Source organism: Silene latifolia, chromosome 6 (assembly GCF_048544455.1).
Source record: "Silene latifolia isolate original U9 population chromosome 6, ASM4854445v1, whole genome shotgun sequence".
In the NCBI taxonomy this organism is placed as follows: Eukaryota; Viridiplantae; Streptophyta; class Magnoliopsida; order Caryophyllales; family Caryophyllaceae; genus Silene; species Silene latifolia.
The window spans coordinates 13,695,022-13,720,205 of record NC_133531.1 but is presented as its reverse complement, the minus strand read 5'-3'; the positions used below and the strand labels follow the sequence as shown (position 1 = coordinate 13,720,205).

Here is a 25,184-nt window from a genome sequence, read left to right as displayed (position 1 = left end):
AAATTTGTTTACTTAGGTGTTGTTGGAAGTATTGTGGGTGCTACGATTTTCAGATCTCGTTTCACATTATCACCATTTTACTGCATGTCTACAAAATCAAATCAAATGAGTTAAGGATTCTCTCGACATAATCATCATAGTTTGATCCAAAAAACAGTTATTATGAGAAGTACTATTTCAGTAGTTTGTTTTAAATTTTCACAAAATTTCATCGAAGAGAGGTCACAAGCTTGTGACGGGCTAATCTCTTTTAAAGTTAAAGTTACACTTTTTTTTTTGTAAAAATTACACTTTTTTTTTGTTAAAATTACACTTTTATCGGTTAAAATTACACTTTTGTTAAAATTACAATTTTGTTAGCTAAAATTACACTTTTTTCTGTTAAAATTACACTTTTTTGGCTAAAATTACACTTTTTGTTGTTAGAAACTTAGAACTACACTTTTTTAGCTTAAAATTATACATTTTTCGGCTAAAATTACACTTTTTCTCCTAAAATTATACTTTTTGTTGTTAGAATTACACTTTTTTCTGTTAAAATTACACTTTTCTTCATTAAAATTACACTTTTTTCTGTTAAAATTACACTTTTTTCTATTAAAATTATACTTTTTTCTGCTAGAATAACACTTTTTTCGGCTAAAATTACACTTTTTCTGCTAAAATTACACTTTTTGTTGTTGTTAGAATTACACTTTTTTTCATTAAAATTACACTTTTTTCTGTTAGAATTACACTTTTCTTCATTAAAATTACACTTTTTTTTGTTAAGATTACACTTTTTGTTGTTAGAATTACACTTTTTTCTGTTAGAATTACACTTTTCTTCATTAAAATTACACTTTTTTCTGTTAAAATTACACTTTTTGTTGTTAGAATTACACTTTTTGTTGTTAGAATTACACTTTTTTCTGTTAGAATTACATTTACCTCTATTGGACTAATGTTACACTCTTAATGGACTTGGTCATATTCTCATATTCTCATTGGACTAATGTTACACTCTCAATGGACTATGGACTGTGGACCGAAATTATACTTTTCCGACTAAAATTACACTTTTCCTCGACTAAAATTACATTCTCCTTGACTAAAAATAACAATCTCATTGGACTGAAATTACACTTACCTGGACTAAAATAACACTTTTTGTCATTAAAATAACACTCGTAAAATGCTATATTACAATAGCTTGTGATAAAATGACAAAAATTCAAAATATTATTCGTTAAAATCACTCGGAAAAGATTGAAGTTAAACTTGTAAAACGCTAAATTCTCGAAAATATTTCTTAAAATTACACTTTTTCTTGTTAGAATTACACTCGTAAAATCCTAAAATGTCGAAAACTTGTCTCGAAAAAAAAAAATCGAAAAAACGAAACAAATAAAACTTGTCTCGAAAAAAAAAAACGAAAAAAACCGAAACAGGAAAAATGTTAACAAAATTTTCATAAACTTTGAAGTATAAGACAAAATATGGTGTTAATTGTGTATGATAATGAATTAGTGAATGTATTATTAAAACTAGAGAGAGAAGTGAATTCATTAGTGTTAAGTGTGTTTTTTGCTTTCAATCTCAACCTTCCACCATGCATGATCCAAGGGTTGTGGGAGGGACTTATGGACTCAAAAAAAAAGGGACTTAGAAGAACTTTGCTCTATATATATATATATATTCCCTTTATCTCGGTCAATTGTTGTCATTTGATTTTGGCATAAAGACCAAAGAAAGAGGAGGAGACCAATGTTTAAATGATAAGTAAACCAAATTGAGTGTGAATGATTAAATTGCTCATTAAATTTATTATTAAAATAGAAAGGCCAACAAATAATGACTGAGAACTCAAAAATGAAATAAGATAACAAATAACCGGGACAGAGGGAGTATTACGTACTACTCCGTATATACCACACTGATGTGTGATGACTAGATCTTAACTTGTTTTTAAGGGTAAGATTTGTTGACATTTCAAATGTTTATAATTCCATTAAGAAGCATGAATCGTGAAAATGAATCAAAATTATTGAATTGAAGTTTGAGAAAGTGCACCTTTAAAAAAGTCGGGCACTATTTGTCGTAAATTTAATACAAGTTAAATATACCCATATAAGATAAATATAACAAAAACATACCCATATAAGATAAATATAACAAAAACAGAATAAATTTGAAAAGATAAAAAGATTTGTCCTATACACCATGCAAAACAATATTTAACCCGTCTACCGTCTTAAACAAGACTTGCTCAAAGTCGACATAATGTATGTAGGACTTTTAGTATGTAGTGTTTGGCAACTGGCAAGTCGTATTGAACTCATAAAGACTTCAAAAGTTCAAATGAAGTCGTCTATGGCTACAAGATGTCCCCAATAATGTCACTTAATTCGTACGTCAAAAAATTGGGAACTCCTATGTTCAGTCGTAGCGTCTCATTTTTGGTCCCATATAATAATATTTCGATAAAAATATCGCATTGTTAAAGATTACGATTGAGAGTGAAAGTTGTGTGATTTCTCATTCATCGAGTACGGTATTTATACAACGTAATACAGTGTGTATACATTAAATGCACCAAAGACATTTGCCATATTTACTATAGTAAATGTAGACTTCTAGGAGGACGGTGGAGTAAATCCCGGAGGTGAGATTTTCACTTTGACTTTGTGTTTACAACACTCCCCTTGGAAATTTCACCTTATAATTACTTGGATTGTACTATATGCTTTGAAGGGTACTACCTCATTAAAAACCTTGTCAGTAAAAACCCAATGGGATAAAACCTGACTAAGGGAAAAAGAGTGTAGTGCATATAGTACTCCCCCTGAATTCAACACATATCCTTGAGCCGTCTCATTCCGATCTTGCGAACTAGTTCTTGGAATTGCTTTGATGGTAGTGACTTTGTGAACAAGTCTGCAAGGTTCTCGCTTGACCTGACTTGTTGGATGTCAATTGTCCCTTGTTCTTGAAGATCATGTGTGAAGAAGAATTTTGGAGCTATATGCTTAGTTCTATCTCCTTTGATATAGCCTTCCTTTACTTGAGCGATACACGCCGTATTATCCTCGTATATTATTGTCGGATGATCACTTGTCTTGATATCGCATTCCTTTTCAATGTACTGTATCATGGATCTCAACCATACACATTCTCTTGAAGCTTCGTACAATGCAATTAATTCTGCATGATTTGATGATGTGGCAGTCAAAGTTTGCTTTGTTGACTTCCAGGATATGGGTGTACCGCCATATGTAAATACATATCCTGTCTGAGATTTTGTCTTTTGTGGGTCTGACAAGTATCCAGCATCTGCATATCCAATCAACGTAGCATCTTTCTTTCTAGGATAAAATAATCCTAAATTTTGGGTTCCTTGAAAGTACCTTAACAAGTGTTTAACTCCATTCCGATGTCTTTTAGTTGGTGATGCACTAAACCTTGCTAGTAAGTTAACCGAAAATGTTATATCTGGTCGAGTATTATTTGCCAAATACATTAATGCACCAATTGCACTAAGATATGGTACTTCTGGTCCTAGGATATCTTCGTTGGCTTCTCTTGACCTAAATTCGTCCTTTTCAACACTAAGAGAGCGAACAACCATTGGAGAACTAAGTGGATGTGATCTAGCCATTCCAAATCTTTGTATGACTCTTTGGGTGTAATTTTCTTAGTGAATAAGAACTTCATTCTTAAGATGCTCGATTTGTAGTCCAAGGCAAAATTTTGTTCGTCCGAGATCTTTCATCTCGAATTCTTTCATTAGATATTTTGCCGTGACTTCAAGCTCGGCTGGAGTTCCAATGATGTTTAATTCATCGACATACACCGCAATGATTGTGAATCCATTACATGTTTTCCTAATAAAAACGCATGGACTAATGGGATCATTTTTGTAACCTTCTTTCACAAGATATTCTTTTAGACGATTATACTACATTCGCCCTGACTGCTTTAATCCATATAATGACTTTTGCAGTTTGATACAAAACATCTTCCGAGGTAGTTTAGAGTTGTAATCGTTGGGCATTTTCACTCCATCTGGGATTTTCATGTATATATCAGTGTCAAGTGACCCATATAAATATGCAGTCACGACATCCATAAAGCGCATGTATAATCCCTTTGATACTCTGAGGCCGATTAGGAATCTTAGAGTTGTTGCATCAACTACAGGAGAATATGTCTCATCATAATCAACTCCTGGCATTTGCGAGAAGCCTTGTGCAACAAGTCTTGCTTTATATCTTACAATTTCATTTTTCTCATTTCGTTTCCTGATAAAGACCCATTTATGCCCTACCGGTTTTACATTCTTTGGTGTTTGTATTATCGGGCCAAAAACTTCTCTTTTCTCAAAAGACTTCAATTATGCTTTCATTGCTTCCTCCCATTTTGGCCAGTCGTGTCTTTGACGACACTCGTTAACAGATTTTGGCTCAATATCATTTTTGTCTCATCATGATTTCTTGCGATGGAGCATACAAATATTTCGTCGATATTGACTTCTACTCGGTTATATTCAATTCCCGTATGAACATAATTCATTGAGATTTCATGGTTGTCATCATTTACATTTTCTAAAGTTTGATCTCTCGGTAACTCTAGTAGTGTTTCTTCTTCACTATCTTTATCACATGATATTTCCTTTTGTTTCTTAGATTTTCTAGGTTTGAGATCCTTTGAGTCCGGTGGTCTCCCACGTTTCCTACGTGCCATAGATTGTTCTGCTATTGACTTGTCAGAGTTTTCTATAGGAATGTCAATTCTGGCAGGCGCATTTGCTGCTGGAATATGAGACTTTGTGACCCCTTTTGAGTTTTTAAATGCATCGGTAATTGATTAGCAACACTTTGCAAATGAATTATCTTTTGTACTTCTTGATTACAAGAACCATTTCTTGGATCAAGGTATAATAATGAATCTGCATTCCATGTAATTTCTTTTGGTCGTTGGTCCACTTTCCTTTCTCCCCCTAAGACTGGGAATGTATGTTCGTCAAAATGACAATCGACAAATCGTGCCGTGAATAAATCTCCAGTCATAGGTTCAAGGTATTTAATAATACTTGGAGAAATGAATCCAACATATATACCTAGTCTTCGTTGTGGACCCATTTTAGTCCTTTGGGGTGGAGCAATCGTGTAATACCCCGTATTTTTATATAATAAATTAATCGGAGATTATTTATTAAACGGATATTATTATATATTAATTATTATACATTTTATATTACCAATTAAGTCGGGTAAATTGTCGAGTCGATAATTATGATAAGTTATTTTAATTAAACCGCGTTGTATCGATATAAGTTAATCGTGACGGGTTTATCCTACATTCGACTTTTAATAAAATATCTTTATTAAAATATACCATTATTATTATATATTATTATTATTCTAATATTATTATTATTTTATTACTACTACCCATACCTACCTTTTCTTTATACTCCTTTACTCTTCTTTTCCAGCACACAAGCATCTTGCTTTTTCTAGCTTTACTCCATACTCCCTCATGCACGCCTACACCAACACCAAAACAACCCATACTCCCTTGCTCCTCTTTTCCTTATTAAACCCGACAACCCTTCCATTTTTCGTCCTTGATTACATACCCTTCTCGCGCATAGAGAGAGAGAGATAATGTGAGTGGTGGTTGATGATCTTTGCAAGGAGTAGCTAAAGGGTGTTGTCGACGTTCATGGGCAGCCGTGGTGGCTGTGGTGGTGGCGGTAAAGGTATGAGTTCAACACTCTTCTCTGATTTTCGCTGTTAATGTCGAGTTTTTGTTATTGTTTCATGTACTATAGAGGTGTTGTTAAGGGTGGTTGGTAGGGTATGGGAGTAGTTGGGTGTGAGGCGAGTATAGTGGTGGTGGTTAGGGTGGTCGTAGGTGGTTGTAGGGGCAGAGAGAGGTAGCAACGATTGGGGTGGTTAAACGAGTTTAGAATCTGGGTTTTATGGTGTTTAGACAGGTATGGGTTAGGTGGCACCACCGTGGACTAGGGGGAGGTCGACACGGTGGTGCTACGGTTTCTGGGTGCATGGGCTGACGACGAATAGGTTCGTGGTAGGTTGACAGGACGTGGGTGATTGTTGCGGCGGTTGCAGGAGGAGAAACACGAGTGTTGGTGATGCGTGGTGGTGAACCAGGCCAAATGGCGGCCGTGGTTCACCTCGCCGGCGGCCGTCGACCCCAGTGGGGGTGGTCATTGGTGTTGAGGTCAGAGTAGGTGTGTGGGCCGGTGGCTGTCACGGCCAAGTGGTGGCCCGTGGTGGCTGGCGAGCGCGTGTGAAGGGAGTGTGTTGATGACGGGTTGTTTAGTTCATAGTTTAATCACTAGAACTCGGGAATGAATCGTATTCTTAATTAATTAATAGAAGTTCCGAGTCTTTTAAATAATGTTGTTAATTTAATCCCCGAATTATTTAATATAATTAGAGACGGGTTTGAGTCGGGATTGTTTGAGTTGTTTAAGGATTGATGCGGGTATTTATATATTGTATAATTCGTTTAATCTTTATTTATCATATGAGCTATTTAATTAAATCCCGAGTCACTTAAATAGATTATTCCCGAGACATTAATAATTCAAGTCGGGTTTTGAGTCGGGTTGTTAAAAGAGAAAAGTTACTATATTGGGAAGGTTTCCACTTTAAGAGATTATACCTTAATAACTTTCTATTTTGGGAAAGTTGGGTCAAATACTAATCGGGTTATTTTAATTATCAGTCGGACATAAGTTGATGTCGGGATTGTATTTCGGGAAGACTTCTAATTGAGAGATCTCCATATTTAGTAGTTAGTAATTATAAATATTATAATTGTTTTAGGTGGCGGATTCGTGAAGGATCGATAATCAATTCATTGCTTTATTTCTGGACTGCTTAATTGGAATTGCTGGCACTTGAGGTAGGGGAAATACACTTGTCCTAATAACGTTGTTGTTGAATTGTGTTGGTTGGATTCGTGGTTGATTTACGTTATCATTTATATTCGGAAAGGTGATTGACTGAATTGATCATATTGAGTATGATAGTACAATATCGGATAACTGGCATGATTTTATGATTCATCATTTAATTGACTTATATAACGTGTTGCATCAATTCCTTTTGAGCATTCATATGCATTGGAGTGGAAGGATGTTGTGTGACATGGCGTGTGATTATTCAGGGTCTTGTGATACAGTATGGAGATTATTCAGGGTCTTGTGATACAGTATGGAGATTATTCAGGTCTTGTGATACAATATGGAGATTATTCAGGTCTTGTGATACAAGATATGAGATTATTCAGGTCTTGTGATACGGTATGGAGATTATTCAGGGTCTTGTGATATGGTGTGGAGATTATTCAGGGTCTTGTGATACGGTGTGGAGATTATTCGTGGTCTGTGATATGAAGAGGTGGAGTATGTGACGAATCGGAAATAAAGTTATGCATTTTGTTGTCGTACTTATTATGTTTTCCCTACTCAACCTCGTGGTTGACCCTGTGTATTCGTGAACACCGTGATGATCCGTTTATGGGGAGCAGACTTGACAGGTTTAAGAGATAGGACGGGAGCTTGATGGGCGTGAGACATTGGATCAGACGACTTAGTGGCTAGATCATCACCTAGAAGACTTTCACTTTTATTTATGTCAGTTCTTGTAATCGAGTTGAAAAGAGGTTTGTAATAATTAAGTTAAAATATTATATAATTGCCTTGGAGTTTAATTTGTTATTCACTACCTCGGAAACCGAGATGGTAACAAATCCGTTTATTAGAGAATGTCTTGACGAGGACTTCTTTTATAAACCGGGGTGTTACAAAGTGGTATCGTAGCGAACGATCCTCGGGCCTAAACCAATGAGCCCAATGAACATAGGAAGAGTCTAAATAAAATGAACACCGGGATAGAACTGTTAGGAGCACACTGAGGTAAGGTTTGAGTTAGGGGCCCCCTCACACCGAACCAGTGGCCCTCTCAGTTTGACTCGGACCACCTGAGGGTATACGAGAGAAAAGGGTAGAATAGTTGCTTGAGGTTGAACCTGAGATTTCTACATCATTGCCTAAGTGTTGATTGATGCATTGATTACTGCATAATCGAGTGATATATACCTTAAGACCTATATATTCTAACCATACTACAGGACAACGCTGCGGTAAGTATTTTGTATGAACGCTGGCGTGATCATATAATGTTGGGAAATGAGAAATAAATTTTTTTTTTTTTTTGGGTTCAGGTTAATAATCAATGGAGTGTTGTGCTAGTCGTGAGCATGAAAATAATTGCAAGTCGATGATAATTACCTAGGTGGATGTTGAATGATGTGCTGATAGTACCATTATGTCTAGTGATATGCGGTTATGTGATCCCAAGCCATGCTAATATAATAATGTGATAGTAATAAGAAACGCTGTTGAATTGCCTGTTTTTAGTCATAGCAATCGTAATGTAGATGTAATGAGTAGATCGAGATGCGAAGGGGTTCTATGGGGTATTTGTTTACGTAAGTACAGTGTGAGATCTAAGTTGGTATGGGTTAGTAACAATAGTGTGGTTGTAAGAGTTGGAACATAGTAAATGAAAAACTTAGTGATGAAACTTGTTTTGGTTTGTGTTATTCTTTAATTGACCTTACTACCATTTCTTTTCGGTTTACTGCCTATCGATGAAAATTTTATGAGAGGTAGTCACGTCAGTTAGTGTTCATTTAGCGTTGGTTTCATGCTTATAAGATATACAGACTAGGAGTAATAATTATTTTAGTGAGCTATGGTTAGGAAGTTTAGTGCAGTGATATTTTGACCAACGATTTTGTGGAAATCCTCATTTAAATGGTATTAATAATTTTCGCATAATTCCAACTCCACCGATCATAAAATTCACATATGTGTTCAAATTGATAAGCCACGAAAAATCTTGATGTCTCAATATTAAATAATAAGTTTTGCAAGCTGACCCAAGTTTTGGACCAATAGCTGTCACATGTTTGGTTGGGCCAACTGAGTCGTAACATTCTTTAAAAATGGTATTCTTGTGCTTTAAACCTAATTCTTTTCCCTGTGATTTTAACTCTCCGTGTTTTGTAAAAGTAATACGAATCAAGTTTTAATCGAACGGTTATTTATTCGTGATCTTTGAAAGTTACAACGTGAAACATGACTTTTAAAATGTGTGTTCTAGGTTGAGTCTTCATACAGTGTTTGATTAATTCACGAGCTGTAATAAAATGAATTTATAATGTCCTTATATGATGATAGTAGCAGGCATGTTCAGTAGTTATGTATCTCAACCAGTGATAAAATTAAAACCTAATTGATAATATTGTTGGCATGATAGTAGGAGTGAAATTGAATAGTTTAAATTGATTCTTAATCGAGGGTGAAATGTTTATACGAGTCCAGTTGTTTACATATATTAATATACAGTTGTCACGTGGTGATACCTCTGAGTGGTCATCATAATTGCATGGTGGTCGGATACCTATAAATATAAAACTATGTTGTCATATCTTGGTAAAGTTGATGATATTAAAATAATTTGGTAAAGTTGATGGTATTAAAAGTAATTTAATTGTGCTAATATACTCACATGAATAATTACAATAATTATGTGTAAAAGTTTACACAGGGATGGTGGTAATGATTGTGTCTAAATGATCACACGTGTAGAGTGTCATCTGAGTTCTAATGTCTTCCATATGAGTTGTGCGCCCATAGTTATAATTATTATCTTCATCGCAATAAATGATTTCAATTGAACCTAAACCCGTGACGCGATAACAAACAGTGTGTTACTTAGTATTGGAAATGATCGTCATTAGATCGTCATAAAATGCTAAAGAGATTCTTGCAATTGTAGGCGTATGATATAAAGGAAATTGTTTGATATAATACGACGATTGGTATATCTAGATTCTTGAGTCATCACTATTAATTATATTCTAATAAAGATTGTTCATGATAACTATGTTGGCAATACTATAATGGGATAACCCTTTTATAATTCACATGACACACATTGGTTTAAATGATAGTTGTTATAGTTACGCTTAATTGAGTCGTGAATATAACTGAGTAAAGAAGTGCAACTAAAATCCCGATGTTGAGGTAATAGTCGTTCATTAGTAAAGATAGGACCGAAATGAATAAGTCAATCTGTAAGATTATAATATATGAGTCGACGCCCAAGCTTGTTTTGTTGGAAGGAATTGAATTAAGCTACCTGAGTTTGAGTCTCGTAGTAAGTTGTAAAGGAATTCTATAGACGGCTATGTTATAAGAAGTATATTAAGAATTTGATCACCGTCCAATATGAAAGTAAAGGTTTTGAAAATGAAGTTAAACTTTGTCATGTAAGTATAAATTCGGAAAGAGACTTCCAGCAAAGAAGTGTCCGTCGAATGGTTCATGATCGTTGCTAAGTCTGGAGTAATGAAATTAGAACGGAGTCACAAGTGGTGGGTCAAGTTAGTCATGTTGTTCGTCCATGTAGCGAATTGGTGGATTGTGGTTGGTTACGAATGTCGAAACGGGAAATGTGATTTGGTGATTTAAACGAGTTACGTGTTAACATGGTAAGTTGATATTAGCATGACAGTAAATCGAATAATGGTAAAAATTGGTGTCGATAAATACATTAACCTTGTATGTCATTGTGTTGATTAAACATATTTAATACCAATAACGAAATTTTATGCATGATAGTCTTGTATGTTAACTTCCCAATATCGAGGTTTACTCGCTTGTTTGACTCGACCAATATGTTTGTAGAATTTGTCAATCAAGGCGCATTCGTCATTCGTGAATAATTCCTAAACCCTTTGTTATAAGAATTGAAAATATTTCGGGACGATAAATCGCGAAACTGGTTGTCTTCATTTCTATTGGTGATTCTGTGTCTTGACCTAAATCCGTACAATTAAGCAAAGGAAAGTTAGATTGGACCTATTAGGTTATAATTTTTCATAGATCGAGTTATCAAAGTGTTGACCATAATTGTTTTCGCATGTTGATGGATTCCCCGGGGTTTCTAAAGTAGGAGATTACAAGGATTGGTGAGATGAATGATTACTAATGATTTGTACGGGTAACGGTAGCTTCCTTGAGAGAGCTTGCATATAGATTGTCCTTGGTAAGGACTAGTTAACTTAAGCGAAAGTAGAGAACCTTTTATCATTTTTAAGTCGTTAGCAGTAATTTGAGGACGTTGTTATAATAATGAAGGTTACGGGGACGTAACCATGCTTTTAGTTGGGTAGGATTGTAAAATCTTGATGCTTAATTTGCACTTGTTTGTAGATTATAGTTGACCAAATTGATGTTTAATTGTGGGGCACCTATGCAAATGAGTTCTATATGCTTTGTTCCTACTTCGGTTAGTTGGTTGATGTGAAAAAGGAGAGTGTGATTAAACTACTGGTAACGAGTTATGAGTTGGCCTATGAGCCGAGTGATGATGACGGGAGTTATGTTTACGGTCCAAAGGTCGACCATGGTTAATGAGTTTATGTTGAGTTTGAAATCGGAATTGAGATGAAAAGATGATGGTGTTCTCAGATGAGGATTTAATTGTTATACAGTTGTGTTCGCCGGTAGTTATTAGTCGTAGTTAATTGGGTTAAGTAAAGAAGAGCTAAAACTTCGGGACGAAGTTTATTTTTAGGAGGGCAGAATGTAACATTTCGTTTTTGTTATGTTTAATTGATGTGTCAAAAGTGTGTGTTAACAGTGTTAGAAATGCGTAACGTCCGTAAGTACAATATACAATACCATTTTGAGGTTTGGGTATGGGAGCGAACTTCGGGACGAAGTTCATTTTAAGGGGGGAAGACTGTAATACCCCGTATTTTTATATAATAAATTAATCGGAGATTATTTATTAAACGGATATTATTATATATTAATTATTATACATTTTATATTACCAATTAAGTCGGGTAAATTGTCGAGTCGATAATTATGATAAGTTATTTTAATTAAACCGCGTTGTATCGATATAAGTTAATCGTGACGGGTTTATCCTACATTCGACTTTTAATAAAATATCTTTATTAAAATATACCATTATTATTATATATTATTATTATTCTAATATTATTATTATTTTATTACTACTACCCATACCTACCTTTTCTTTATACTCCTTTACTCTTCTTTTCCAGCACACAAGCATCTTGCTTTTTCTAGCTTTACTCCATACTCCCTCATGCACGCCTACACCAACACCAAAACAACCCATACTCCCTTGCTCCTCTTTTCCTTATTAAACCCGACAACCCTTCCATTTTTCGTCCTTGATTACATACCCCTTCTGCGCATAGAGAGAGAGAGATAATGTGAGCTGGTGGTTGACAGTGCTGCAAGGAGTAGCTAAAGGGTGTTGTCGACGTTCATGGGCAGCCGTGGTGGCTGTGGTGGTGGCGGTAAAGGTATGAGTTCAACACTCTTCTCTGATTTTCGCTGTTAATGTCGAGTTTTTGTTATTGTTTCATGTACTATAGAGGTGTTGTTAAGGGTGGTTGGTAGGGTATGGGAGTAGTTGGGTGTGAGGCGAGTATAGTGGTGGTGGTTAGGGTGGTCGTAGGTGGTTGTAGGGGCAGAGAGAGGTAGCAACGATTGGGGTGGTTAAACGAGTTTAGAATCTGGGTTTTATGGTGTTTAGACAGGTATGGGTTAGGTGGCACCACCGTGGACTAGGGGGAGGTCGACACGGTGGTGCTACGGTTTCTGGGTGCATGGGCTGACGACGAATAGGTTCGTGGTAGGTTGACAGGACGTGGGTGATTGTTGCGGCGGTTGCAGGAGGAGAAACACGAGTGTTGGTGATGCGTGGTGGTGAACCAGGCCAAATGGCGGCCGTGGTTCACCTCGCCGGCGGCCGACGACCCTGAGGGGGGTGGTCATTGGTGTTGAGGTCGAGTAGGTGTGTGGGCCGGTGGGCACACGGCCAAGTGGTGGCCCGTGGTGGTCGGGCGAGCGTGTGAAGGGAGTGTGTTGATGACGGGTTGTTTAGTTCATAGTTTAATCACTAGAACTCGGGAATGAATCGTATTCTTAATTAATTAATAGAAGTTCCGAGTCTTTTAAATAATGTTGTTAATTTAATCCCGAATTATTTAATATAATTAGAGACGGGTTTGAGTCGGGATTGTTTGAGTTGTTTAAGGATTGATGCGGGTATTTATATATTGTATAATTCGTTTAATCTTTATTTATCATATGAGCTATTTAATTAAATCCCGAGTCACTTAAATAGATTATTCCTTTGACATTAATAATTCAAGTCGGGTTTTGAGTCGGGTTGTTAAAAGAGAAAAGTTACTATATTGGGAAGGTTTCCACTTTAAGAGATTATACCTTAATAACTTTCTATTTTGGGAAAGTTGGGTCAAATACTAATCGGGTTATTTTAATTATCGATCGGACATAAGTTGATGTCGGATTGTATTTCGGAAGACTTCTAATTGAGAGATCTCCATATTTAGTAGTTAGTAATTATAAATATTATAATTGTTTTAGGTGGCGGATTCGTGAAGGATCGATAATCAATTCATTGCTTTATTTCTGGACTGCTTAATTGGAATTGCTGGCACTTGAGGTAGGGGAAATACACTTGTCCTAATAACGTTGTTGTTGAATTGTGTTGGTTGGATTCGTGGTTGATTTACGTTATCATTTATATTCGGAAAGGTGATTGACCGAATTGATCATATTGAGTATGATAGTACAATATCGGATAACTGGCATGATTTTATGATTCATCATTTAATTGACTTATATAACGTGTTGCATCAATTCCTTTTGAGCATTCATATGCATTGGAGTGGAAGGATGTTGTGTGACATGGCGTGTGATTATTCAGGGTCTTGTGATACAGTATGGAGATTATTCAGGTCTTGTGATACAAAGATGGAGATTATTCAGTCTTGTGATACTGAAGATGGAGATTATTCAGTCTTGTGATACAAAGATGGAGATTATTCAGGGTCTTGTGATACGGTATGGAGATTATTCAGGGTCTTGTGATATGGTGTGGAGATTATTCAGGGTCTTGTGATACGGTGTGGAGATTATTCAGAGTGTCCTGATATGAAGAGGTGGAGTATGTGACGAATCGGAAATAAAGTTATGCATTTTGTTGTCGTACTTATTATGTTTTCCCTACTCAACCTCGTGGTTGACCCTGTGTATTCGTGAACACCTGTGATGATCCGTTTTATGGGGAGCAGACTTGACAGGTTTAAGAGATAGGACGGGAGCTTGATGGGCGTGAGACATTGGATCAGACGACTTAGTGGCTAGATCATCACCTAGAAGACTTTCACTTTTATTTATGTCAGTTCTTGTAATCGAGTTGAAAAGAGGTTTGTAATAATTAAGTTAAAATATTATATAATTGCCTTGGAGTTTAATTTGTTATTCACTACCTCGGCAAACCGAGATGGTAACAGTCCGTTTTATTAGAGAATGTCTTGACGAGGACTTCTTTTATAAACCGGGGTGTTACAAATCGGTACAAAAACAGAGCAACCAAATGTTCTTAAATGTGATATATTTGGTGGGTGTCCCGTTACCAGTTGTAAGGGGGAAAATTTATGATATGCGGTAGGCCTTAACCGGTTAAGGTTTCTGCATGTAGAATAGCATGTCCCCATGCCGATGTTGGTAATTTTGATTTCATTAGTAGCGGTCTAGCTGTTTGCTGCAATCTTTTTATCATTGCCTCGGCCAGTCCATTTTGTGTATGGACGTGTGCTACTGGGTGTTCAACATCTATGCCAATCGACATACAATACTCATTAAATGCTTAAGAAGTAAACTCCCCCGCATTATCCAGACGAATTTTCTTAATATTCTGATCTGGAAATTGCGTTCGTAGTCTGATTATCTGAGCAAGTAATTTCGCAAGAGCAAAATCCTTGTGGAAAGAAGCATTACATATGACCATCTCGTAGATGCGTCAATTAGTACCATGAAATATCGAAATGGTCCACATTGTGGATTAATTGGACCACATATATCACCTTGAATCCTTTCAAGGAATCCAGGTGATTCATTCTTAATTTTGTTTGTCGAGGGTCTTGTAATAAATTTTCCCAGTGAACATGCACTGCAAGGAAAATCACTAGATTTTATTACCCTGACATTCTTTAAAGGGTGCCCCAGTGAACTTTCAATGATTTTTGCCATCATGCCAGGTCCTGGATGACCTAACCTATTATGCCACAAAGTGAATGTGGTCTCATCATTTATTTTTGTTGATGACATCATGCTAGTGATAATGGGATTTATATGTGTATAATATAAACCAGAAGAGTATGATGGCATCTTCTCAGATATGCATTTCTTGCCCGATTTTATTATCGTTAGGCACAAGTATTGTTTAGAATTTTCTGTCATGGTTTCAATATGATAACCATTTTGTCGCATATCTTTGAAACTGATCAGGTTTCATTGCGACTTGCTCGAGTATAGCGCTTTATATATTGTTATGCTTGTTCCCATTGGGAGTACGATGATAGCCTTTCCACAACCTTCAATTATTTCAGCGTTGCCGCATATAGTATTCACATATGCTTTAATTGGCATTAATTTAGTGAAATATTTATGCTGTTTCAAGATAGTATGAGTTGTGCCGCTATCTATTAAGCATGTTTCTGCATCGGTTGTCATATCTAATGTAACACCCCGGCCCAAACCGGGTCGGGAGCGGTTACTTATGATAGCTCTCCAGGTTGTGTACATGGCCCACAGATCAACACGGGTCCTTTACAGTGCATTTTGTCCTCACTCATGCGCATCCCAGAAATCTTCCCAGGAGGTCACCCATCCTAAGACTACTCCCAGTCAAGCACGCTTAACTTTGGAGTTTTTTTCGCATGGATGACCATAAAAGAAAGTGCACTTTATTGATATGAGTAGTACTTCCAATCCCTTTAAGCACTAGTTAGTTAAGCCTATCACTGGACCTCTTCAATTACCGTGGGGTGTTACAGTCACCCCCACTTGAAGAACGCAGCGTCCTCGTTGCGCCTGGGAGCATAACCGCTAATCCAGAATCCTCCCCCGCTAGGTGTGTGATCACAATGGAGCGTATAACCACTTGCCTCCGGGAGCGTATAACAATCGCCTCCGATCACCACACGGTCGCAGGGTTGCTCGATACCACTTGTAACACCCCGCCCAAACCGGGTGGGAGCGGTTACTTATGATAGCTCCCAGTGTGTACATGGCCCACGATCAATACGGGTCCTTTACGTGCATTTTGTCCTCACTCATGCGCATCCCTAAATCTTCCCGAGAGGTCACCCATCCTAAGACTACTCCCAGTCAAGCACGCTTAACTTTGGAGTTCTTTCGCATGGATGACCATAAAAGAAAGTGCACTTTGTTGATATGAGTAGTACTTTCAATCCCTTTAAGCACTAGTCATTTAAGCCTATCACTGGACCTCTTCAATTACCGTGGGGTGTTACATCTAAAACATTAAAATAAAGACTATTAATATTGTTTAGTAATTATGTTTAGAATACAATGAAAATGGAAACTAATATATTACATTTATTTGAGGTAAGAAATAAAAACATCGTAAACATGCATGCATAGTAAGATTTAAAATAAAGGTAACATATTTTCTACATAGTATATGTCATATTGAATCCACTACTCCCGACGCCATCATCCAGAAAGTAGTTGGCTGTTTCGATCATATCTGATTCAAGCATGTCAGTCTCAACCATGTTTCATTTTGGCATATTGGTTGTTAATGGTATGGCATCAGTAATAAAATGTGCCTCAGGCCCTTTATTCCTTTGCCTGATGGATGTCTGGTAGAGGTCAACAAAGTGTTTTGGCGTGCGACACGCGCGAGCCCTGTGTCCTCCTAGACCACACTTATTACATGTAGTTCTAGGTTTTTCAATATTTTTGGAATAAGCATTCCGCTTTCCGTAATGTGGTTTTTTAAACGTATTTTGACCTCTACTTAGGCCAGAACCACGTCCTCTACCGCGTCCTCGCTTATTGATCCAGCGTCCACGCCCACTTCTAGCAACAAAATTTGCCTCGGGTATTGCAATAGATCCACTTGGCCTCAAATTGTTGTTTTTTAACAAAACATTGTCATTTTGTTCAGCGACTAAAAGTATTGCAATAAGGTCAGTGAATTTTTCAATTTTGCTTTGCCTTAATTGTCTTTGAAAATCAATATTGCGTTTGCCCATAGTTGAGAATGTTTTCTCGATTTTAGTGAAGTCGCTAACTTCATGACCACAATACTCCAATTGTAAGGCAATGCGAAATAGGGCCGAATTATATTCGTTTACCGAAGTAAAATCTTGGAAACGTAAGTTTTCCCATTCATGGCGAAGTTTAGGGAGTAGGACATACTGTTGATGTCCAAACCTTTCCTCAAGGCGAGCCCATAATTCAGAAGGGTCTCTTATTCGCAAATACTCATTTTTTAGCCCTTCATCCATATGATGTCGTATAAATATATGAGCATGTTGCTTTTCTTGGTAGGTACCAAAATTACCTACCTCAACAGTATGTTCGAGGCCCTTGGCTCCCAAATGGGCTATGACATCGTCTTTCCATAGCAGGAAGTTTTGCCCAAGTAGATCAAAATATCGAATTCTCTTTTGGCAATGTGAGACATTTTTCTATGTAACGTAAAAAAAAAATCTGTTAGAAAACAAGAATAGTTATGTTCAAGTTTTCTACCTTAATTAATTCAACATTATTAACTTACTGCGGTTAGTGGTCCCGTTATTCATTTATTATAATTCAAATTGGTCATAGTTTAAGATTATTTAAAGGAAGATAATTCAGCTTAATCAAAAGATTGCAATAAAATTAATATAAAAGCATAAATAACAATATGTAACAAGTATGGAGGCCAGTGGTTAAACCTGTTGCTATGGCCACTAAGGGGACTACTGCTACTGCACCTGTGACTACTAAGGAACCTCCACCAGTTCGTACTCCTGTTAGTGCTGTCACCAGAATTGTGAGGCCGGAACACAACACAGAGGGACCCATAGGTGGCTCATTAGCACCTCAAGGTCCTTCCTATGCTGTTGTGCTCACTAGTCCTACTAAACAACTGACGGGAGGACAGGGAGAATCACCAGATAATCATCAAAATGGATAATATTGGTAGCTAGAACGTGAGGGATATGAATAAGCTTCATAAACAATTAGATATTAAGCGTTTTTTACATCAAAATAAAGTAGGGCTTTATGGTTTAGTGGAGCATAAAATAAAGGGTAATGACTATGATGGAGTTCTTGCTATTTTGGGTCAACATTGGAGTGGGATTCATAACTACAGTCATCACCAAGGAGGGAGACTCTGGATCATCTGGATCAATACAATTTTCACAGTTAACCTTGTTCACATGTCTTCTCAACAAATTACTGTCAGAGTGGAAGAAACTTCTTCTGGTGATTGTTTTCTCTTCACTTTAGTGTATGGTCACAATGATGAAATTGATATGAGGGAATTATGGAGGTATTTGAAGGATATCAAGGACAATTATAATGGAGCCTGGAGTATATGTGGAGACTTCAACAGTCTACTTAACTTTAATGAAAGAGAAGGAAGACCTGTCTTATGGAGTGAGATCTCTGATTTTAGGGAATGTGTGGATTATTGTGAAGTGGTAGACATCAAGGGACAGGGGGCTTTCTTTACATGGAACAACAAGCATGAACCTAATTCCAGGGTTTTCTCTCGTCTTGTTAGATTCATGGTTAATGCTGACTGGATGCAAATGTACCCTGAATGCTATGCTTATTTTCTACCTGAAGGATTGTATGATCACAATCCTTGCCTGTTCTATAGGAGGGGTGTTCCTCAAAGAAAACATCATTTCAGATATTTCTGTATGTGGGGGCAGGACCCTAACTTTAAAGCTCTGATACAAGAGAACTGGAAGTCTCCTATTACTGGTACTGTAATGTTCAAGGTTGTTAAAAAACTGCAAGCTCTTAAGAAGCCATTGAGAGAGTTAAACAGACATGGATACTCTGATATAGGCAAAGCTGTTGGCATTGCTAAACTCAGACTTGATAACTTACAGGAGAGGATGAACCGTGATCCTACTAACCTGGTCATCCTTGCTGAAGAACAGGAAGCATATGTTGATTACAGGCATCTTAGTAAAGCTTATCACAACTTCTTGAGTCAAAAGGCTAAAATCAATTGGCTGCAGGAAGGTGATGAAAATACCCAGTTCTTTCATTCCCAAATCAATACCAGACAGATGCAAAACAAAGTACTTCAAATAAAGGATAAAGATGGCCTCCTTCACTCCAATTTCAAAGATGTTGAGCATGCTTTCCTGAATTATTATGAGACACTCTTGGGTACTTGCAAGAGCACAGCACCTGTGCACTTCCCTACTGTCAGAACTGGTAATATTATTAATGCACAGCATCAGCAGACCTTACTTAAGTCTGTGTCGAGGGAGGAAATCAAAAGCAGTATCTTTTCCATCCCAGCCACAAAATCCCCTGGGCCTGATGGATTTTCAAGTCAATTCTACAAGGATGCCTGGGAGGTGGTGGGTGAGGATGTTATCAGTGCAATTATGGACTTCTTTTCTACTGGTAAACTTCTTAAACAAATCAATACCACTACTATTACACTCATTCCTAAGGTCAAACATCCTGTCTCTGTGCTTGAATATCGACCCATTGCCTGTTGTAACATTCTCTACAAAAGCATTGCCAAAATTCTATGCAATAGGCTAAGTGAAGTGCTTCCTAACATCATTAGTAGTAGTCAAGGAGCATTCATCAAAGGACGAAATATTGTGGATAATGTGCTCATTTGCCAAGATCTGGTGAGGTTATATAATAGGAAGGCAGCCTCTCCCAGATGCCTCATTAAGATAGACCTCATGAAGGCATATGATACTGTAGAATGGGGATTTGTGGAACAAATGCTCACAACAATGAAATTTCCTCAGAACTTTATCAAGCTTGTGATAGTATGCATAACTACACCTTCTTATTCCCTTGCTATTAATGGGAGTTCTTTTGGTTTCTTTAAAGGCAAAAGAGGGTTAAGACAAGGGGATCCCCTCTCTCCCCTAATCTTTACCCTATGTATGGAGTATCTCTCAAGAATTATGGGTGTGGTTGGTAACCAAGATGGGTTTAGATATCACCCTATGTGTGGACATATCAAGCTCAACCACTTGCTTTTTGCAGATGACCTCCTTCTTTTTTGTAAAGGTACTGAAGCTGCAATTATGTGGATGCTGAGGGGTTTTGCCACCTTCTCAGCTTCATCTGGGCTCTGCCTTAACAATGACAAAACAAATATTTACTTTAATGGTGTGACTGGGTCTGTCATTGACAATATCATTCAGATATCTGGGTTCAAAAGAGGCACTCTTCCATTCAAATACCTTGGTATCCCCATTTCTTCTAAAAAGTTAACCAAAAATGATTGTGCCAAGCTTACTGATAAAATCATGGCAAGGATTTGTGCTTGGGGTACCAGACATCTTTCTTATGCTAGGAGATTGGTTCTAGTGAATGTTGTCTTCACCTCCTTGCACTCTTATTGGGCAACAATCTTCCTAATTCCTAATGGAGTAATGAAAAGGATTGACTCTCTTTGTAGGACTTTTCTATGGGAGGGAAAAGACTCTTATTCTAGGGCTCCTAATGTGCATTGAGATACTTGTTGCAAACCCAAAGAAGAGGGGGGACTTGGGATAAAGAATTCTAAATTGTGGAATAAAGCTTTGTTAGGGAAGTATACTTGGTGGCTTGCTACAAAAAAGGATCACTTATGGGTGCATTGGGTTAATCATGTTTATATGAAAGACCAGAGTCAAAAGACTATGTTGCACCTCGGGACTACAAATTGGTCTTGGAAGAAGATCAGTCAAATTAATGCTACTTTTAAGAATGCTTATACTGATAACCTTTGGCTTAACAGTTCTCAACCCTATACTGTTGCTGGAGGTTATAAATGGTTAATGCCACCAAGTCCTAAAGTTCAGTGGAGGTATGCGTGCTGGAATAGCCTGAACCTGCCTAAAACTTCCTTTATCTATTGGGCAAGCAGACTTCAGAGGCTCTTAACTCGTGAAAAGATCATTAGAATGGGTTTTGGACAGGATGACACATGCTTTCTGTGTGCAGATGCCCCTGAAACTCATAGCCATCTTTTCTATAATTGTGACTTCAAGATACCAAGTGCATCGTAGTCTTTGCAACAGAGACTGAGAATTAGCTTTCCTCCGCAGTCCTTTTATCATTGGTATGCTTCTGGTAGAGGAAGGAGTAAATTGCAGCGTAAGTTTGTTTGTGCTTGCTTTGTTTGCCTCACTTATGAGATATGGCATGCTAGGAATATAGCAAGGCTACATGGGCAGATTGTTAGACCTGAGTTTCTTGTTCCTAATCTTGTCAATAGCATCAAGCAACGATGGAGCAAGAGGAATCATCATACTTTGAAGCAGAGTGACCAAGGCTGGATAGATAGTGTAGGAAATTAGAGTGATTGCGGTTTTTTGTACTTAGTTGTCTATATCCTATAGGACGCATATGTAATTGTTGGAGCTTATTCTTTATTAATATACTTACCCTTCACCAAAAAAAAACAATATGTAACAAGAGCTAAATATGCATAAAACTTACTTATTATTCATAATATGAGCTAAAATCATAGCGAAAAAGGCAACTAATACAATTATTATTATCATTAACCAACTAAGCCGGGTTTCTAACTCACGAAGATTTTTCTTAATAGAGCGCATGAGCTCGTCTTCGGGTATTTTATCCTTATTATTATCCATTTTTTTCGTGATTTTGGATAAGGAAAGAAGATTTGGGATAAAGGAAGAAGTAAGTAAAATAATAGAGTTTATGAAGATTTTATAGGGGTTAAAAATACTGTAGCGTCGGTGGTAATAGTGATAATATTAAAGGAAAAAAAATATTAAACTTAAAGAAAATGTTTACGATTATCAATGAGATATTCATATATATATATATATATATATATATATATATATATATATATATATATATATATATATATATATATATATATATATATATATATATATATATATATATGATAATAAATAAATCTTTCATAATAAAATTAGAAACAAGATGTAATACATATAAAAGAATATTAGACCCTTAATATATACTACATATGATATTAATACTAACATAGGCATGCAACTATAACACTTCTATTTTCAAATTATAATACTTATATTATACTTATTATACCCAACAAATATATTTATTATCCCTACCTAACTATGACTTTTGCTACTATACTACTACTGACATTTTTTGTTCTCTTCCTCATTTCAAACATTATTGCAACTCCATTTTTCTAAGTCTCTCGTTGTTCTTTGAGAGACAAATAAAAAAAAATGATTCATTCCAAATGCTCAATTAAATAAAAACCTTCATAATATCATCAAAAAAAAAAAAATTTACTACCATGGCTAACGATTTCGAAAACTTTCAGACGATTGACATGGTGGTCGTTATCTGACGTTTCTCGGCCGATGTTGCGGGCCTAGGTGGCCCTAAGAGGCCGTCGGCAGGGGTAGATGGTTCAGTAATAATATTAGTATTGGGGCGTTTGTCGCGGATGGAGTCGGTTGATTCGGTTGACTCTGAGGACACTTGTTCGTCTCTTGTTCTCTTCAAGCGAGACGGTCCCGCTATATTTTCGGGAAAAAAATTGGCGGGTTTTGTGACACTTTTTGGTTTGTCTCTCTACTTGACTATTGAGGTTGGTTCGGATCGGTTTTGATAAGTGTTGATTAAGTGGGGCAACAACCGATGGTTCACTCGGTTGTGGTTGTGGTTGTGGTTGTAGTTGCGGTTGCGGGCAAACAACAGGGATATTTATAGGTAAGTCATTAGTAGGTTCGGTGATGAAATATATGTTAGAATTTGAGATATAACTTAAAATAGTGGTGATCCCATGACATTGGTGATCCATGTTAAAAATATTATTTAGTAATATAATTGTTTTGAAAAAAAAATTCTAAGAGCTAAATTATTACGAGTATTTTGAAAATGATACCTTGCGAATTCGGAGCAAGCTCGTGCTAATAACGTGTTAAAGATTACGATTGAGAGTGAAAGATTGAGAGTGAAAGTTGTGTAATTTCTCATTCATCGAGTACGGTATTTATACAACGTAATACGGTGTGTATACATTAAATGCACCAAAGACATTTGCCATATTTACTATAGTAAATGTAGACTTCTAGGAGGACGGTGGAGTAAATCCCGAAGGTGAGATTTTCACCTTGACTTTGTGTTTACAACACGCATTAAGTAGCCCTAAGCAAATTAAAAATCCATGTTCCATGATCCATGTTAACTTAAATATGATGAATTCAACGATATGAAACGCCAAATAAAAAGACAACGAGGTATGAGATGTGATACAATAAAGGATCTTAAATCTATCTTTAAGATTCGGTTCTTTTAAACTTAATTCAGTTCACTTAAGCAACTCAGTCTAGTTCGGTCAATTAAGAACCATTAAGTATAACATGAAATATACGGAGTAACAAACTAAGATGGCTAACAAATACGGAGTATAAACGGTACATATTATTATCTTACTATTTGACTTTTTAGGTAAGGTAAATTGTCATAGTTATTGCATGATTTGCATCCCATACCAACCTAATTAAGTGGACTACAACAAGCTAACATGAAATAACTTTTTAAACATGTTATTAGATGCAATATAATTAAAAGGGTTATACATGAAAAAACCCTTAATTAAAAGGGTTTTTCTCTCTTCTACCCCTAAACTTTTCACTTTTCTAAGTTGTACCCTCACCGCCTCACATATCACAGAATACTAATTGTACCCTTAAGCTCAATTAGTTGTTCCCAACCATGACTAATCAACCCTAAATTAAACCGTCAATTATTAGTGTTGAGTTTATGGATTCAAGTACCTAAGAGGGGGAGGGGGTGAATTATGTACTATTTAAAAATTTATAACTCCAACTTTATTGAATTAAAGTGAGTTACGAGGACAAAAGAGATGAGAAGATAATTTGAATAATATTGAAAGTTTAAACAAGTATCACGATGAATGTTTGCTGAAGTATGAAAGTAACAATCGTTCTGACTGTAGCTATTTATCTCAGTTTGTGGAATACGATTGCAGACCAAATGTGACAGTATGATGAACTGTTACTTCAGAGGTTAAGCAAATCAAAACAAACAAACAAACAAAGTAAATTGCAGCGGAAATAAAGTAAAACAATTGAACACAAGATTTTTGAATTGGTTCGGCAAATACTCAAGTGCCTACGTCCAATCTACCTTTTTATTGCTTTCTTTTAGTGATCTACTCCGACAACTAAAAGACCCTTACAATAAAAGACACCAACCTACTCCGGTTGTAAAGCTAGTACAAGAACTACTCCGTTCTTATGACAAGCTAACTCGCAACCTACTCCGGTTGCCAAGAGTTAAAGACTACTCCGTCCTAAACTCTACTAACACACTTAGAATGTTATAGGATCAAGTTTCCACTAACATATTCTTAGCAAAGAATAGAGATGGACAACTTTTACAAGATCAACAATTCTTAAGCAAGAGAGTTTAGTATTATAAAGTAACAGTAGCCACGACTGTAACAACTTGAAGACTTTTAAAGGTTTTGCAAATAAACACGATTTTTAAGCTTTAAAAACAATTTGCAAAGTTGGAAAAATTATTTCAGAAAAGTCTTAAGGATTTATGAAGGAGGGGCTCGCCTTTTATAGAGGAAATGGGTGAGGAGGTTGCTAGGGTTTTGAAGGGTCAAAGACCTCACATGTGAAGGGTATTTGCAACCACCCAAAGCTTGCACCAAAGAGGGCTCTTTTGCAAAGGCAAGAATAGGGAAAGATGGTTTGAAAGATATCCTTAAAAGCTCATGCAAATTCAGAAAACAAAGAGAGAAAAGACAAGTCACATGATGACAAGTTAGCACCAAAATGGCAAAAAGCATTCTTTGTTTTCTTAAAGAACCAAAGGGTTGAATTTGCATAAAGAGGAAACATTTTGAAAATAATAATTAGAACCACTCTTTATTGAAGACCATCTCCTTAATAAAAATCTGAATTTTATCTTTGAAAAATAAGAGTCACGTGAAAGGCTTTTGAAAGAT

The 25,184-nt window shown here is 36.4% G+C and overlaps 1 protein-coding gene across 1 annotated transcript; it reads right to left on the bottom strand.

Moving 5' to 3' along the window:
• Nucleotides 1-16,746: 16,746 nt before the first annotated feature.
• LOC141587540 (uncharacterized) lies at nt 16,747-17,481 on the bottom strand. The gene has a single exon (XM_074409014.1). It carries the CDS (start codon nt 17,479-17,481, stop codon nt 16,747-16,749), a length of 735 nt encoding a protein of 244 aa, XP_074265115.1.
• Nucleotides 17,482-25,184: the final 7,703 nt, after the last annotated feature.

Coding starts and splice junctions, on each gene's coding strand:
- LOC141587540 (XM_074409014.1), bottom strand. CDS start 17,481: ATGGATGAAGGGCTAAAAAATGAGTATTTGCGAATAAGAGACCCTTCT.